At 42.7% G+C, this 17,739-nt stretch overlaps 1 protein-coding gene across 1 annotated transcript in view; it reads left to right on the top strand.

Moving 5' to 3' along the window:
• Positions 1-17,739, top strand: part of cfap46 (cilia and flagella associated protein 46) — a 64,763-nt gene that overhangs the window by 44,209 nt on the left and 2,815 nt on the right. The window contains exons 40-55 of the mRNA XM_030106528.1: positions 33-230; positions 1,215-1,403; positions 2,562-2,657; positions 3,899-4,078; positions 4,287-4,460; positions 6,649-6,746; positions 7,226-7,302; positions 7,911-8,044; positions 8,484-8,584; positions 9,065-9,135; positions 9,868-10,041; positions 14,830-14,909; positions 15,264-15,324; positions 15,422-15,454; positions 15,787-15,889; positions 15,983-16,095. Coding sequence (XP_029962388.1) covers positions 33-230; positions 1,215-1,403; positions 2,562-2,657; positions 3,899-4,078; positions 4,287-4,460; positions 6,649-6,746; positions 7,226-7,302; positions 7,911-8,044; positions 8,484-8,584; positions 9,065-9,135; positions 9,868-10,041; positions 14,830-14,909; positions 15,264-15,324; positions 15,422-15,454; positions 15,787-15,889; positions 15,983-16,095 — 1,882 coding nt within the window. The remainder of the gene's footprint in view (positions 1-32; positions 231-1,214; positions 1,404-2,561; positions 2,658-3,898; positions 4,079-4,286; positions 4,461-6,648; positions 6,747-7,225; positions 7,303-7,910; positions 8,045-8,483; positions 8,585-9,064; positions 9,136-9,867; positions 10,042-14,829; positions 14,910-15,263; positions 15,325-15,421; positions 15,455-15,786; positions 15,890-15,982; positions 16,096-17,739) is intronic.

Below are 17,739 nucleotides of genomic sequence, written 5' to 3' on the forward strand. Positions count from 1 at the left end.
ATTCTACTCAGTTTGGCTGTCATCTTTTCCAGAGCCATGGTCTCTCCCTGGCAGCCGTGCGGCGGCTGCGGCGCCTCCGCCTGGCCCTGGCAGACTTCAGCTTGTTCATGCTGGAGGAGCTCTGCAGTCAGGGGGTCCGGCGGGCCGTTACCCTGCAGAAGATGACGCCTGCTGAAAGAGCTCTGGAGGAGTTCACACGCTGCTCACCTGAGCCCAACTCCACAGAGCAGGTCAGACACCATGAATAAAAGGCTCAATACACTAAAAGTTGGGAACACAGATGTGGGACGTGTGTGTGTGTTTTGGTGTCACTGCCGCTCGAGGGTGCTAACATGCAAAGTAACACCATCTCAGAGTTACACTTGACATCTGCTGTGACCATCGCTGAGAGCCAGTTCTGTCTCACCGCAGAGCCGGGAGCCTCCCTCGTCCACTCTATTTATGTCGTTCGTGACCTACAGTCCACACCAGAGAAGGACACATTTAGTATTTGTGTGCCGATGTTGTTTGAAAGGAGACCAAGATGTACTGTCTGCTCTAAAAGGCTCTGAAAACACAACTGGACTTCCCTGTTTATCACATCATATGGCTCTTAATTCTTTTTATGTGTACCTTTTACATTTGCTCATAATAATTATTATTAACACTGTATAAAATGTTCATTGTGTTCATATTGCTTTCAGTCAACATATGTATCTGAGGCTTTATAAGCAATTTCATCACCCAGATTTTGAAACTGAACATTGCTGATATAATATTTATAGTTTACATGAGGAGGTTTGAGCGGGTCAGTTGTCACCTGCAAAGCTGCCTCTTCTGGGCCTTGACAAAAAAATCAAATAGTTATCTGGAGCTGACATAATACTGTTATTTATCATCTCATTTCTCTCAGTTACTGTCTTTCTAATGCAGGGGTTTATTTATTTGACTTGAAGAAGAAAAACTAAACCGCACTACACAAAAGGCAGTCGTTTTTGCATTTTTTTTTTTTTTTTTTTTTTTTTTTTTTTTCACCCATCAGCCTTTATAGCTAATATTCCTCAGAAAAAAGGCACTTCCGTCCAACACAGGTGAAATCTGGGTAATGTCTGCCACTGAAGTAGATTTGTGAGTCCAGACAGTTTTCAGGAAGATGTATTCCAAGTATTTGTTCGAATGAGTGATCCGGTGATCCATCTCCTCATTTGACCTCCACCTCATCGCGTCTCGTCCAGGAATGGCTGAGCGTGGGCAGAACCTTGGGGCAGGTGACTCTGGGCCAGCTGGCTGCAGTCGGCTCTGGGCCGCCGGACGACTTGGAGACGAGAGCTCACTGCCTGAGCCTGAAGGGAAAGTACCTGAGACTCTCCGCTGTGCAGCAGGATCCTCTTTCAGCATGTGCGCTGTGGGACACCCAGAAGCAGGTAGATCACAGATGATCACCACTTTGTGTTCAATGTTATTCTTTCTCTGTCATTGTTTTGTTTGTGAATCCCTTTTTCTTTCTCAGTCTTTGATGGAAATCATGATTACATTTTACATTACATTTTACTTGTAGCTAATAAGTAAATTAAAACTATATATTTTTTTCATGCATCTTTTTTCAGTGTGAAACGACAATATTGTGGGGTCTCAACAGCTACACACAACCAATAATTTAATAATGGCCAGTAATGTAAAAAATGCAACCATTTTAGATGTAATGAAGCCATAATCACTTTCCAGTAATGCATGCATCATATACAGTCATTTTCATTTTATCAGGATCACCCAGTGTCACCCTGAGGGCGAGTCAAGCGGAGCTCAGGCCCCCAGGCCTCATGGTGCTCAGGTCTGGTCAAGATGACCTGCTGATGTTCCCAAATGAGAATGGAAGGAAAGGTTGTTTATTCCAGACGGACTGCTCTGAGTATTTCAGAAATGGCCAATCTACTGGGAATTGAGATACTGGGAGGGGCGTTAAAGAGAGAAAACAGCCACTAAGTGGCAGTTGTCTGGGTCAAAAAGCCTTTTTGATTCCAGAGATCAGGGAACCCAGACTGGTTCACGATGATAACTCAATAACTGTTCATTACGAGCTTGTGGAAGACGATACAGGCCAACCAAGTGTGAGAATAGAGGATTATAAAAGTGTCCGATCAGCAGTTCATGCTACTGCGGTGTGACGTGGAAGGGAGATTTTCTCAACACACTTTGGGAACCCTCAGTGTCTTTTAAGCATTGTTTAAACACAACAGCCTCTTTGAGCATTTCTTTATGACTGCAGTGTGCCATCTGCCCATGCATACTTCCAGGATAACACAGACGATGAGTTCACTTGACTCAAAAGCATCTGTAGCCATCAGATTTCTAACCTGCTCCTAGCAGGGTAGACCAAATATTTCGACTGATGAAGAATCTCAGGCTGTCTTTTGTGTGAAGCAGGCTATATTTGGTTCATGGATCTACAAAGAGACAAATAAGCCAACAACCTGGAAAAAGCTGCAACACTGAGTTAAAAGCTTAGCGTGATCAGAGAGGATGTTCATTTACATCTACTAATCACGATTGTTTTTCTCTGATCTTCAAATAACTTTGTGCAGAAAGACGCCCGCCCTGATCCTAAAGCTGTCTCGAAGGAGCAGGAGAATTCGGAGGAAGTGTGTGGGATGACCTCTGCCACAAGCAGTGAGACTCAGGTACATACCTTCCATCAGGTGACTCCATCACTCCTAACAGCTGTCTAATCTAAAGTCCTAATGCCTTAATGTTCTCCTCCCATCTCAAACCCCTCGGAAGTGAAATCTCCCTGTATCTCCCTCTCACTGAAATGGAAGCGTAGCAAAAGCTCCTGTCCACATCAGTCGAGTAACAGAAAAAGACAGTCATGTGTTATTTCTGTTGCAGAGTTTTGGAATGTTAAGTAGTGCTGTAAGACTGAATTTTGACATCAATATCTACACTGACAATACTTCTAAAATGTACCCTGAGCAATTTGGATGGTCTTCACAGGCATGCTTCCCCACAAACTAATACAGATGTCATATTTTTAGATTAAGCTGTTTGCAAATATCATGTCCACAAACGCAAGAAGGGGAGTGTGGAGAGCTCACTGCTGAAGATCCATTAAGGAAAGATCCTGAATACTCTGATGAAGGCCTGGGGACACAATGCACAGCCATCAGCCATAACATAATGGTGATCGTGATCTTAACAGTACTTATCTCTTCATTTCAAAAATACATCGGGCAGAAAAGTGGATAAATAAGTATTGGATATAAATAAGGTACAATCAGTATTTGAGAAAGTCTGGACCAAATTGTGATGATCAGACATCAGTGGGTGAGAGCATTCACAGAACTGCTGCTTTTATGTATTTATGTTTGCAGTGGCTTTTCAAACACAGCATGAACAGGTGTCTATCAAAAGCAACCTCACATGGGACGAACGACGTAAAGCGCTTTGAGAGTCTCGAGCAGTCAAAATGTGGTTCATAAAAATCTACATGATGGTCGTCGTGGTGCAGTGGTTCGTACTGTTGCCTGATGAACAAAACGACCTGAGCCGGGGCCTTTCTTTGAAGAGCGAGGATGTTCTCCCATTGCATCATGGGCTTTCTGATGATGCACTACTGTATATCATGTGTGTGAGTGAGCGCAGACGGATGGATGGATGGATGGATGGATTTCTATAGTGTGATTAGTCACTTGTACAAATAGGTTTTCAAAAATTATTTACAGCTGCGATGTAATGTTTATTCACTCTTCAACGCTCAAACAAACAAATCAAACTGCCCTGCTGATGAGGATTTCAATATTTATTGCTGGAATGTGCTGGAATATTTCACTCTTGTCTCTAATCCGATGTCCTTAAAGGTTTATTCTATTACACATGTCGGTCCATATTTCTATGGTTGAATGTGTTTTTTGTGGTTCTACAGAGAGGAAAAGAAGCCCAGCAGCTAATGACACAGGCCAGTAAAGCCCTGGCTGAGGCGGTCCATCTGTGCCTCCAACACAGCCTGCCTCCCTCCATCCTGGCTGATGCCTCCCTCAACATGCTGGAGTGTCAGGGTCGGCGCCATCCTGCTGCGGCCGGTCAATATCTGGCCCTCTTTCAGGTGCAGTGCTGCACCAGCTCACGTGAATGTTGTTCTGTTCTGTGTAAAAGTGTGTAGAATGAATAATCTGCAGAGCGTATTCAGCATTACTTCATGTTCTCTCACTCTTGGTATTCGTTGTCTTCATGTACCGCAATTCCTGCATTCACCATCTGCTCCGTCATCCATCTTCTCCTTTCTTTTTGTTTTTTCTTCTTCTTCTTCCCAGAGCTGCTGCACTGTTGCGGCGATGGCTGGGGTCCTGCACTCCGCCTGCACCGACACTGGAGCGTCGCAGCTGGCGGCTCTGCTCAGCATTCGCAGGAATCTGCTCCTCTCTCAGGAGGAGAAGCCCAGCAGCATGCTGAAGGCCGTGGAGAACTCCCTCACCGGCCTCTCCAAGGTACCGGGTCACCAAACACCCGCTCCGGTGATTTATGGACGCTGTCATACCGGGCTCAGTAAATCCCCGCTGATAGGACTGCTCACAGTCTCCGCTCCAAAATGTACTGTAAAATGATGAAGGCCCCGCCGAGTGGTGGAGCTGGAAAAGGTTTGGGCTTTAAACTCATTTTTACAAGTGAAGTGTAGTGGAAGTCTGAGGTTAAAAATCATGCTGCAGAATAAACTAGAATTTGGCACTCAGAGAGCGCAGACTTCCACCACAGCTGAAATTAGTCACCAGCAACAACAAGAACACCATAAATACTAACAAACATTTTATTTCTCCCCAACACAAACAATGTATGGGAAAAAGCTGTTTGTTGCATGTTCATATCTCAGTGTGTTGCCTCACAGTGACTGACACTCTGACATCCCCCTATTTTTGTCTGTTCTGGATCCTGGTATCCGGAATACTTCCGTGATCTGGATCAGCAGCTGATATCTCTTTGAGTCAATGAAGAACTTACACTGTAATTTTTTGCTAAGCCCCCTTGTCATTTATTGTTGAGTTATGCCCAACTATGTCAAAGACTGCCCTATCTCTCAATGATAAAGAATCCTTTAAAAAAATCCTGGATCCAGACAGTGATCTGGATCATCACCAAAATTTAATGGATTCTAAGGCTACGTTCACACTGCAGGCTGAAGTGACCCAAATCCGATTTTTTTGCCCCTATGCGACCTGTATCGGATCTTTTCATGACAGTCTGAACGACACAGATCCGATTTTTTCAAATGCGACCCAGGCCACTTGGATATGTGGTCCTAAATCTGATACGTATCTGATCTTTTGCCATGCGACTTCAGTCTGAACGGCCAGGTCGCATTTATCCGACCTGCACGTCACAATACGGGGCGCCGAAGACGTGTGTCTTACCGTGAGTGTTAAAAAAAAGGCGCTCGCAGACGTACATTAAGGGGGTTATTGTCATCCGAAAATTATTATTGAACTCCGTAATTATTGAACTCCTCTCACATCACTGTCCCCCCACTCCTGGCTGCGTTTCTCTGTTGCTGCCACTGCCCCACAAAACGCCATGGCCAAAAACTTGGCTCTCTTCCTTCTCATTCGCTAAATTCTGCAGCGCCAGGACAATGGAGAGAAAAAATAATATCAACATGCGCTCTCTCTCTCTCTCTCTCTCTCTGTCGCGCGCGCGCACACACACAGAACGAGGTCGGCGCGGCTGATTAGAAGCGCTGCGCTCAAATGTTGCTCAATGTTTAATTGTAAGAATGCGTGTTTGATCAGTTCTTAAATAAATCATTGACGCTTGAAAAGCTGTAGATTCTGTATGTTGTTTGTGAGTTCAGCAAACACTGAAGCGCGCTGCTGCGTGACGTCATTATGTCCTCTTCTGCGCATGCGGGACACTTCTGGGTGGTATTCCGTTCAGATGGGAGATCACATACAAGTCGCATTTTAATGAAAATGTGAACGAACTCGCAAAAAAATCGGATTTCACAAAAAAATCCGAATTGAGCATTAAGCCCTGCAGTGTGAACGTAGTCTAAGTTAGGCCAAGACCCACCTTTCCACAAAGTTTCATTGCAATCCGCCCATAACTTTTTCTGTAATGTTGCTAACAAACCAACCAACCAACCAACAAACCGACGTGATTACATAACCTCCTTGGCGGAGGTAATTAGAAACATCGTTTTTGTGTCGCGATTGATAAGTTGATGATCAACACATGCAGTGGTATTCATTAGTTGTGCTTTTATGCTGATCATTTCAATGTGTTACTCAGATCTTTGTTCCTGATGGAATCACGATCTTTCACTAGCGCTCGCCCCAAACAGTGTTTTGTGCAGCACGTAAGCCCTCTCTCCTCCAACATGACATTCTCATCCGTCTCCAGGTGTGTCAGGGTCTCCACCTTTTTTTCCCCTGTGACCGCTGAATTATTTCAATATGCTGTAGAGCCTCTGTGTGTAAAAGCAACTAAACTCACAATGAGTAATCAACATGATAGTGAAAGTGACATTTGTCTGATGAAGTGGACTGTCATTTCATTTTTAGCATTTTCAACAGTGATTATTAGTTACTTTTTAAATTTTCTCCCGCTTAAGGTCTATTCCTGTGCCCTTTCATGTTTTACTTGTGTTTTTGTGATCTTGATATTATTTTTCATTGATTTTTTTAGACTTTCTGCCACCTGCTCATCCATCCCAGTCACCTCAGCATCCTTGCAAAACTTCCTCCCAACCTGAAAGTCTTGCTCCTTCAGCACTCAGATGATGGGTAATTCTCATTTTTCATCATTATTTGTTTTGATATGCACCTGTACATTTTCTGCTCGCCTCATTGAACATTAATTAGAAGTAAAATGTGGGCGCAATAAGCACACTCAAGGTCACTTAGACTTCACACATTGACTCCTTCCTGGGATCGTTTCTGAGACCCTTGTTTGATTTTTTTTTTCCAATAAATTCCCTACCCATCTATTATGACTAGAATTGTATAATTAACTATGTGGACAAAACAGTGTAGTGCACATGTCAATATCTGCAGATCTGAAAAGAAAGACGAACTCGACAATCAAAGAACAGAGTGTAGATTGAGCCGCTCTGGCAGCCATAACCCCACAGAGTTACTCTGACCACGCTTCCTGCCCACTTTGTAACCGTTCTCGACACAAAATAATGTGTATTTACTCGTCTGCTGGTGGTATGGGATTAGAACCATGGCTCATGTCTTTTACTGTTTTGCTTCTTTTTCAGGTCACAACTTTACGGCGCCTTTTATGAGACGATCAAAGCTTCGGAAAACACAAAAGGAAGAAATTCACATATTTCAGGTTTATTGCGTTCACATTTCTAGTGATAATTCATGCAGCCAGACCTCCACGAGGAATGCAGGCCATTTCAAACAAACCATTATTCTCTGATGTACATGTCATTGTTTAAAAGCCGAGCCAGATGAATAACGCAGTTGAGTTTAACATTAACTTACAAGGCAAATGAAAAGTTCAACCTTAATGAAGACAAAGGAGGAAAGAAGTGAGAAACATCACATGCATTTCTATATGACCCTTTGCTACTGGCCAGGCATAAAGCGCCAGCTTTCATAAGTCATCACCGGGTATTAGCATACAGTATAACCTGTTCACATGACCTTTTCTGGGAATCGTCAGACATGCGAAGCTGTATGAGGAGTGATAAAGGGAAAGCCTTGGTTCCTCCCGCCAGAGAATGAGAAAACATTCATTAAAACTGAAAGGAAGCAAGGAGAGAACAAAAAGAGACGTCTGAAAAGACAGGAGCTCTTATAGGAAGAGTCGGCGAGGGTGGGAGAACTTGCCAGGACCAATTACAAAGTGTGTGTGCATGCGTGTGTGCGTGCGTGCGTGCGTGCGTGCGTGCGTGCGTGCGTGCGTGCGTGCGTGCGTGCGCTCTGCTGTTGCAGGTACCCTGACCTGCTCCTGGGTGGCCAAGGCTTCAGTCTGCCGGCGAGGCCTGCTAGCACTGCGGGAGCAGACCCGAGCCTTTGGCCTCCGGACGCACAGTGAGGGCAGCCCGGACGCCTCCGCGGAGCCTCAGGTCCAGATCTGCCTTGTTGAGACTTCAGCTTTCCAGTCAATCTGCTCACATTTGCCTCATAAAGACGCTCACTCTGCCACAGTTACTGTCACCTCACAGCTCTCACTGCTGCAGTCATGGGAGAGCTTATTTATATATCCAAGCTCAGGTCAACATTGAGAGTCTAACATTTTATTTTTAACATGTGGAGCTATGAATCTCCTACTTCAAAAGCTTAAAAAAACATTTAAAACGTTAAAAATCATACATGTTCATCAGTCTGATACTGAAAGGTAACCAGATATGATATTTTTTGCCTGTATCACAAATTGTCAAGCTGTTAAATTAATGAATTATGATATAAGGTCTGGTTTGCATCTTTAAATTAATTTTATTACATGTGTTGTACTTCTTAAAAGTTTTAGATCTTAAAAATGTCGTCTTCTTTTTTTCTGTCCAGACAAGTGCAGAAAAGTTGGCGCCCGGCTTCAGAGAGATTGTGGAAAGCTTGGAGGACTATCTGAATCCCCTTCTCACACAGTTTGACTTCTCTTGCTTAAGGTGAGCCACACGTCATCAGATCCTCTCCGTTTTGTCCACTACAAAAGCCTGACAATTTTCATTTAGCCCTCGCAGCCTAAGGAAGGAACCGTTGCTACTTTGAAGTTGAGATTTTTAATGTTTCCAAAGTCTGTAGTTACTTATCAAAGGAGTTTTGGCGCAGTGGGTTGTGCACCGCTCACGTGTCTGAGAGTCTGCCGTATATATGACCTTGTTTATGCGCCGCAGTGCCTGGACCGTAGATCTTACTTACTGACGACATTTGGACTTTTTAAAAGCAAGGACGTCTCTGTTGGGGCGCGGTTTTTATACACGGCGACTTCAAAGCTGCTGTTGATTTTCATTTTGAGATATGAGTATTCTAGTGTGTACTCTGCGCTCTCTTTTTCCCCCCAGTTCTTACATTTTGGCATCCAAATCTACTTTCCTTGTGCATCAGACAGTACTGTTTCTCTCCTGTTCTTATTATCCAACCATCAGGCCTGCAGAGACTTCACTATCAGTTCCTGAAATGACCAAAGCCAAAGATAAAGAAGAAAAAGGAAGCTCAGGTAAAAGAAAGCCGGTGTGTGTTTCAGCAGCCTGAGGCCACTGTGGTTATCTTTGCAGTGGATCACATGAAGACGTTTTCCAATGCTTGCTGTGAATCCTCTAACAACTAGAAGGCACATCGCATGTAGAAGTCATTTGGAACCAGCTGACCCGAGCCCCGAGCCCTCAGGCCTCTTGTTTGGACATAGATTTTATAGATTTGACCCGAGGCGATATGTTTTGTGCGTCCCTTTGTGTGCTTTTAGCTTTAAAACTGGATCTAAAGGGATCTCACTCTTCACAAACATGTGAAATGTCCAGAAAACTCCTCCCACAGCTGCTGCATTGTGCAAATTTTCCACTCTCACCCTGACAGTCTGGCTTTGAGGCTCGTTTGATAGCAGTGAGGTAGCATCGCCCACATCTCAGAGTTCTGTTTTGTCCTTTACCTACTTTTAAGAAATGTAAAAAAAAATTGATTCTTTGAAGTTTTTGCCATTTATTTGGTGAATTATGAATCAGATTGGAGCTACTTGCAGGCTGCCTTTGGCCCACGGGCCATATGTTTTCCCCCCTGTCTTACAGTATGCCAAGGAATTCCCTCCAGTTATTAAAATCTATGAAAATGCAGCAATACTGTATGAAAATCTGGTGTAGTACAGCATATCATATATTTCAAGATCGAAGATTTATCTTAAAGAAATGCAGTACACCTGAAAAAGGCTTTTGTTTCTCGTGTGTGGCATTTCCAGCGAAGCTCCCAGTGGAAGCGGAGGAATATCTGCTGATTCTGGCTGACAGGATGCTGCTGGAGCTGCCGCTGGAATCCCTGTCCATCTTTCAGGAGGGCAACCTGAGCTCTGTGTCCCGAGACTTCTCTCTGCAGCTGTTCTACAGTCGCATGAACAGAGACGAGCCTCAGAAAGGTAGAAGAAGTACACACCTCCACCAGACAGCGGACTCTGGATGTGTACAGCTCACACTCCAGCTTCCTCAGACCTTTATGTTGTGTTTGATGTTGCCGAATGATAACACACCTGCCCAGTTTATGTCGACTTAAAGGAGTTTCCAGCAGCCTTTAGGACCCCGTGTTCAGTTTCCAACAGGGCCGCACGCAGTGTGACGTGTTAGCATAAACAGTGTTTTATTGATGTGTTCGCAGCACTTAGAGGTTTTTTTGATCCGCAGCTCGGCCTCAATGTCGGCCTGTGGGTATAAATCCTCTCTGTTCCTGTGAATGAAATATGACCAAGTTGATTTGTATTCACAAAGAGCTGATGTGAGAGCAGAGGAACACGTTCGTACTGTTTTCTCAGCTGCAATGGAATAAACTACTGGAATCCCAAAATCTCAGCCATTATATTAAAGTCACTGTGCCTCAAATTCAGATGTTTTTTTTTTCTTTCTTCCTCTTTGAAATGACAAATATGACCCATATTCATAAAACAATGTATTGTCTACCTGGATGTTTGCTTCTCAGAGCTCCTCATCATGTTTCAGTAAATACTGGCTTTACATTTGCAAAAGCATCTTGACATCGGGATTTGAATCGCGGGCAGTCATCCAGAGAAACAGGATTAGCTGAGCAGGGAAAGGTCATTTCACATCCTGCCAGCACGCACAACTTCATGCAGACATCCGTGAACGCAGTCCGCCTGGCTAAAGCCGGCCTCCTTTAGCTGCGGCCATGTCGACGCACCCGCTTCACAGGCTCGATGCACAGATCCGTCCATGATGTGAACCGCTGGCCGAGTAAATCACAGAGTAATCTAAATGACCACAGTATTTTACGTTTGGCTTCCATCATCCATTAGAGAAAACTGCATTATTTATTTTTCCATTTTCAAGTGTCTCTCTCCACTTTTCATGAAAACCTCTCATGTATTTTGTTTTTCTTAGTCTCAAAGAAAGAGTGTAATTACGGTTCATTCGTATTTACTCTTCTCCCTCTTGAATCTCAAGAGTCTCTCTTCCTTTGTAAATTGCTACTTAATTTATTATTTAGCTGTGACACGAAAGTTCAGTTTTAGTGTAAATAAAATCCTCCCCGTGCATAAATCTGCCGAGATCGTCATAAACTAATTAACTGCTTGCTGCACTGGTTGAATTTCCGACAGCAAAAATAGAAAACAAATTGGTCTTGTTTTTAATTAACATTATCTGTCACATTAGTTTTATTTGGATGTCTTTTGTGAGCGTAAAATGGGTTTTTCGGAGATGATGTTTCTGTCCTCGGAAGAGGAAGTATATAGATTAATATTTTTGGAAGAAAAGAAAAGCGTGTTGAAACTCATCCTGCAGACATATGAACCTTTTCAAAGGTCGAATAATTTGCATCAAAAGTGCAGCGTTAAGCAAGTGTGTGTGTGTGTGTGTGTGTGTGTGTGTGTGTGTGTTCTTGTATTTCTATCCTTGTCGGGGCCAAATGTCCCCACAAGGATAGCAAAACGTGGAACGACGTGCCTTGTGGGGACCTTTTTCCGGTCCTAAGTAGGAGAAACAGTGTTTTCTTGGCCATGTTGTTGTTACTGAAAAAAGTAAAAGTGCAAAAACATTTCTTTAGGGTTAGGCTTTGTTGTGGTGTGGGTTAGGGTTAGGGTAAGGGTCAGGGTTAGGGGCTAGACATGAATGGGAGTCAATGGACGGTCCCCACAAGGATAGAAATACAAGACTGAGCGTGTGTGTGTGTGTGTGTGTGTGTGTGTGTGTGTGTGTGTGCGCACGCGCTGAAGGTGTTACCATGTCACTGTATTGATAGTAACATCATGTTTTAAATTATTTACACGACAAGGTTTTCAAGTGAGAACTCTAAACTTCCGTTGTATTTTGAGGGTCCGTTTACACGACAACTGTATTTGGAGTCACTGAAAATGCTACTTTTCCTGTCCGACTCTGTCTGTGTGTAAACGGGGGAAACAGTGTAACTGTGCATCACCGGGCAAGTGAATAGTTCACCTCGTTTTAAGCATTTCTGTCATTTCATGTAAACGGACATCGATTGTGCAAACTCAGTGTCATAACTTAGATTTAGCTTTAGGTAGATATTAGCTACAGTTGGACCAAGTTTAAATGACAATAATTGCTGGAAGTGGAATAATTTTTGTATTTTTCGTACAGAAAGGTTTCAGTTTTAGATTTAATTTTGATCATGATAGAGGAACACATGGAAACACCAGACTACATTGCAGAGAACAGGACTGAAGAAGCATTCACTCACTCAGAATCTGTTGTGTGTAAGAAATGTTTCCAGTTATGCAGACGATGCTGTAGTGTATTGGAGCGGTGCTGGTAAATTACAAGGGAGAGCAGCGCGAGCTCTGCAGAGTCCACCGTTCTTATCACTGTCGATCTTCACGCGCAAGAAAACTGCCACCATATCCGAATGTCTATAACGTTGCTTTTTCCTATGCAAAGAAGTGTCTCCAAACACACCACTGACAACAGACTTGTCCAGGTTGTATGGGATTGAGAGGAGGCCCAGCTCAGCTGCCTCACTTCTGATGTCAACTCCACCTTAAATTTTATGCAATACATTATTAATACAGTGCAAGAACAGCATGCATTATCAGAGAGTTATAAAACATTATGTTCAGTTTAAACTATGCAAACTTAATCTAACTTTACTTTTAATATTCAATTATCTACTTCTTTTAAAAGATCAAGAGAAGGCGCCTTCATTAAGTGTGGTAACTCGAGCTGTGTGGCAAAAATTACTCTCAATTATTGAGGCAACCTGTTTCTAATATTGTTGCGATGTGAACAGCGATGCCTTGTGATTATTTAGAAATGCAGCCAGATAACAGATGATAACAGGAAAACTGTGTTTGATGGACAGAAGTTCTGATTGAAACGATGAGAACACAATGCACTGCCAGCAAGCTTTAGGAATCATTTTACAGTTTTTCTCCATTGGTTTAGCTCATTTCTTGAAAACGAAATTACATTTTTAAAATTCTAAGATCATTTGGCAAAACGGTCTCACAGTTCAGCACAACACCATAGTTCACTTGCAAAAGCTCGTATGTCTCCCAAAACTGTTCACTCATGTTTCAAAGCTACATTTCTTTCCCATATAAACAGTCAGAGCCTCCAAAATGTAAAGATCCTTCTCAACAGTTTTGGCTCATTTCTCCAAACAGACCGGACGTTCTCAGTTCTCTTGGTTTTCTTGTCAAACCTGGACTGTTCAGCAAAACCACATGGTTCACCTGTCAAAGCTCAGGTCTCTTCCAAAACAGTTCACTCAGCTGGAAAAACTACATTTTTTTCTCAAATAAGTGGTCAATGCTCTCAAAGTGTTTCGTCCTTTTGGCATCATGTGAGCACCACAAGTCAAAATGTTTAGATGTTTTGTCATTAAGGACAGAGGAACATTGAAATATCCCTCATCTACCTTTCTGTCTGAGCCCAGTCCTTCATTCACAATGGTTCCTGTGGTAGTTTTTATTTATTTTATTATTATTATTATTATTGTTTTGGGTTGTTTAGCTAACAGAATGCATACTGGATAAGAAAATGAAAAAAAGCATTTTACAATAGGAAAAACCTTCAAGTTTTGATTCACACATTGCTGTCATACTTCCAAGGAAACTGTTATAACTTTTAGTCGCACAGAAAGTAACTTCCATCCATCAGAGTATAACATACTGGAGAAAACACACAAAGAAACAAAAACAAAAACAAAAAAAAGGAGGAAATTTCATGTAGCCCACAGTGCTGTAAATGAAGCTGGAGTTTCACAGCTCACTTCATCACTGGTCCCCGTCCTCACCCTCCTAACTGTCCTCCTCACCCCCCTGATCGGGCTCCTCTTTCTCATGCACACAGATTCATGTCTGGTATTCATGGTATTGAAGTGTGTTCTTGACTAATTTTTTGACAGTTGAGCAGATGATTTTGCAGGTGGTGACTGAAACAATGAAATGATGCCGATACCTTGAGACCGAGGCTCAATCAATCAGTTTATATCAATGTGACATATTCACTTGGAAGTTGTGTTAAATCTATTCTCACTGTGCTAAATCATTTTAAAGATGTTCTGAGACACTGAGACATGAACTAAGATACTTACAATGTGATGAAATTAATGAGAAATACCGTTCTGCTGTGAGGAGTTACATAGTAGTCTGGAGACTTGTCCATGTTGTTTTGAGAATGTTATTTCTGTTTCAAGAAATGAGCCAAACCAATGGAGAAAAACTGTGATACATAAAATATATCATGTCAGATGCACACCATTTTGGTGGACAAAATATATTCTGGATCTTGGTAGTAACAGGAATCCAACTTCGTTGTCTGTCCTTATGAATGTCAGTGTATATTTTTTTGTTTATGTATTGTTCTCTATCTCATAGCCTGAAATTCCATCTCCATCATTTTGAGGGTTTCCATTTCAGTGTCAACAAATCATTCTGAAAAAGATGCCGCGTCAACACAACACTTTTCTGACCTAGAAACACAAACGTGATCATTTGCAGAAAGTCTGGTTTCCTCCCGTCTATGTGACCGCTGTGTTTATGGGTCCCAATAGTCACGGATTTCACTTTGCAGGCAGGAGGAAACTTTTAGTTCTTCGGTCATCAATAAATGTCACTGGCTTTGCAGATACTCTCAAAGTCTTTTTTTTTAATATATATATATTACCAAGTCTGAAAGCTGTGTAATCTACCCGGCAGACAAGTGTACATATTAATTCTGCTTCCTGTTTGTGCCAGTTGAAAGTGACAACAAAAAGGAGACCAAAGGTGGCAAGGGAACTAAGGCGAAGGGGGATCAAACACAAGCCATCAAAGCGGTGAGTCCAGTAAATTAATCTGGGCCTGCCAGATACAGACGCCAATATTACTTCTACCTGCTGTCAGCACTGCCAATTATTTAAGTTCTCCCCGCCTCCCTTTCAAGTGTGGTTTTTCAATCAATTACATAACGTGTTTTCATAAAGATCCTATTTCCACCTTCTGAGCATTTATCTCCTGCCATGCACCACTTCTGTTTTTTCTTTTGCTCTGTCTGTTTGGTAGTGACGTCCACTCCTGTCTTCTCCCTTTGCAGCCGAGCACATGCCAGACATGTGCGTGTGCACATTAGCTTACTGTGAATTTTTTGCTGTGCTAATGAAAATTGTTCATTTTGAAAATTATTTTCCCAGATACCTGCAAACCATTCACCACCTTCTAACACCATCCCAGTGGACACACGGAACTTCAAATGTAAACTTTTTTTTGAGGTGTCTAACGTTTGTTTCATTGAATACCAGTCGACCTAAGTTGCTTATTTATTGAAATGATTCTAAACTTTCCCCAACAGACATTGTCGACCCTCACAGTAAAGGTCGATTTGGTAAGTAAACTGATTGGATTTGATCTATGTTTTGTTTGCTCTCTGAATGGTTGGTACAATTTTCCTTATGTTTGGAAAACTGCCATCGTACTACCAACGTTCCAAGATATGAGCAGATCTGCCTCTGAAAGGGGAAGCTGGAGGACATGCAGAGTGATTTATCTGACTTCTTCACCCTTCAAAGTGACTTCTGCCATCTCTGGCTGTTCTACCATTCTGAGAGCTGCTCACTTTGCATTTGTCCTTTTCATCGTGCGCAGCCTTTTCCGCATCACAAATATGTGAAATTCCTTCCTTTTTTCATTTACTTACATGTTGATTTGTGCATACAGGAGAGAGCAGTCTCAGTGTTGTGATGAAGGAGATTTTAGAAACCCACAGCCAGCACTCCACTCATCAGTGGGAGGGCTTTATCGTCGCCAAACAAAAACCCAGGTCTGAGTCAGGAAGTGGTTTTTGCTCTTTATTTGTGACATAATACACACCTAATCGTTCCCGCTCTGCTAACACGTCTTTTTCTCTGTCAAGTCTGTCTGAGGTGGAGCAGCTGCTGTGCAGTTGTAGTGCTTTTATTTACGCCGGCCTGGAAACCCTCCTGACCAATGTCCCACCTGCTAAACTGGCAGCCTTCAATCTGTCTGGTAAAATACACTCATACACCTCATGCTTTCCTCTATGAATTGTATATATAGCTTTGAGTGCATTATTTAAAAAAAAAAAAAAAAAAAATTCTTGAAATGTTTCTTATGAATGTAGAGATGAAACATTCATCACATCACTTGAAGTATCTGGACCAAAAGGCTGCATAAAGTACAAAATGCGACAAAGAAACACAGACTCTCAGTCCCCTGGAGTTTCTTCCAGCTCTTCTCCCTGAACTACACGAGAGACATAATCTGTCTATCGGGTCCTGGACCGACCTCAGGGCTTCCTTACAGCTCCCCAATCGGCCGTGCCTTGATGACCTCCAGTTTAAGTCAATCAGGAGGCGTCATAATCAGATCACAGCTGTCTGCAGCTGATTTAACGATCCCTTCTCCCGTCACACTGCAGCACTTGAACTCCTCCACCTGGAGAAGCCACGCTGGCCTCTTCCACTGGAGGATCATGGACTCACACTTGGAGGTTGTGATCTGCATCACAACCCCTTCACACTCTGCGGTGGTGACCCTCATGTGACGGGGCCACAAGGACAACGTCCTCTGCGAATAGACATCAGCGCCACCTTCCAGCCCCCCACATGACACCCTCCTGACCTCGACTGTGTGTCTATAAAGATCTTAAACTCGAGGGGGGAGACAAAATAACCTCGGCAGAGTCCAGCACCCACCTTTAACAAGAACTTGATATAATGCAAAGTATTCTGCTGCCACATCAGAAGTACAAAGACTGGATTAACTGCCCTAAAGAGAAGCAAGACGTGCTGTTGTGGAAATTCCACAACACGTGCAAGTTAACCAGAAGGCCTGATCCTTTCAAATACATCAATCTTTTATTGCCAGAGTGGAAACATAGAGAAAGAACCCAGTGCAGCAGGAAGACACAGTGGTAAAAAGGATTTCACTTCTATAGCACTTTTCCACTACTTGAGCAGCCCTCAAAGTGCTTTACGCTGTTAATCACATCCACCCATTCACACACGCTCACACGCCAATAGAGGCAGCTGCCATCAAGGCGCTCAGTCCATCCATTGGGAGCAATTTGGAGTTCAGCGTTTTGCTCAAGGACACTTTGACACATGGACATGGGGAGATAGGGAATTGAACCTCTGACCTTCAGACTGAGGAATGACCACTCTGAATTACATCTTGTATGACAAGTATATTTAATACAGTTCAGAATCAGCTCAGATCTGACGCTTATCAGACAGCATGACACAGACAGTATTCAACACAAACTCAAAAACTTTTTTGTATTGTTTTGAAAATAATGTTAATACCCGACATGAAAAAAATAAAAGGCCAACAGAAAGCTTTGTTTTCTTTCTCAGTAAGGATTTGTAATTATATAGTTGCCATTAACAACACAAGTAAAGTTTATTGTTAAAGCACATTTCAAAAATCAAGAAATTTTATAGTTAAACACAGAGCAGCCTGAAATATAGATTTGCTTTTCTGACAGACAAAAAGCTCTCAGCCCTGTTTGATGAAGAAACCAGAGTCATTGCCCTCCTGCATGTTTCTGGGAGCTTCTACCAAACATTTGGTGCATGAAAAATAAAAAAAGTACCTTGTGTGATTTTAGTCCTGAGTCTGGGAACAGAGTAGTAATCTGCTGTTCTGAAG

This window comes from Salarias fasciatus, chromosome 13 (genome assembly GCF_902148845.1).
Source record: "Salarias fasciatus chromosome 13, fSalaFa1.1, whole genome shotgun sequence".
Classification (NCBI taxonomy): domain Eukaryota; kingdom Metazoa; phylum Chordata; class Actinopteri; order Blenniiformes; family Blenniidae; genus Salarias; species Salarias fasciatus.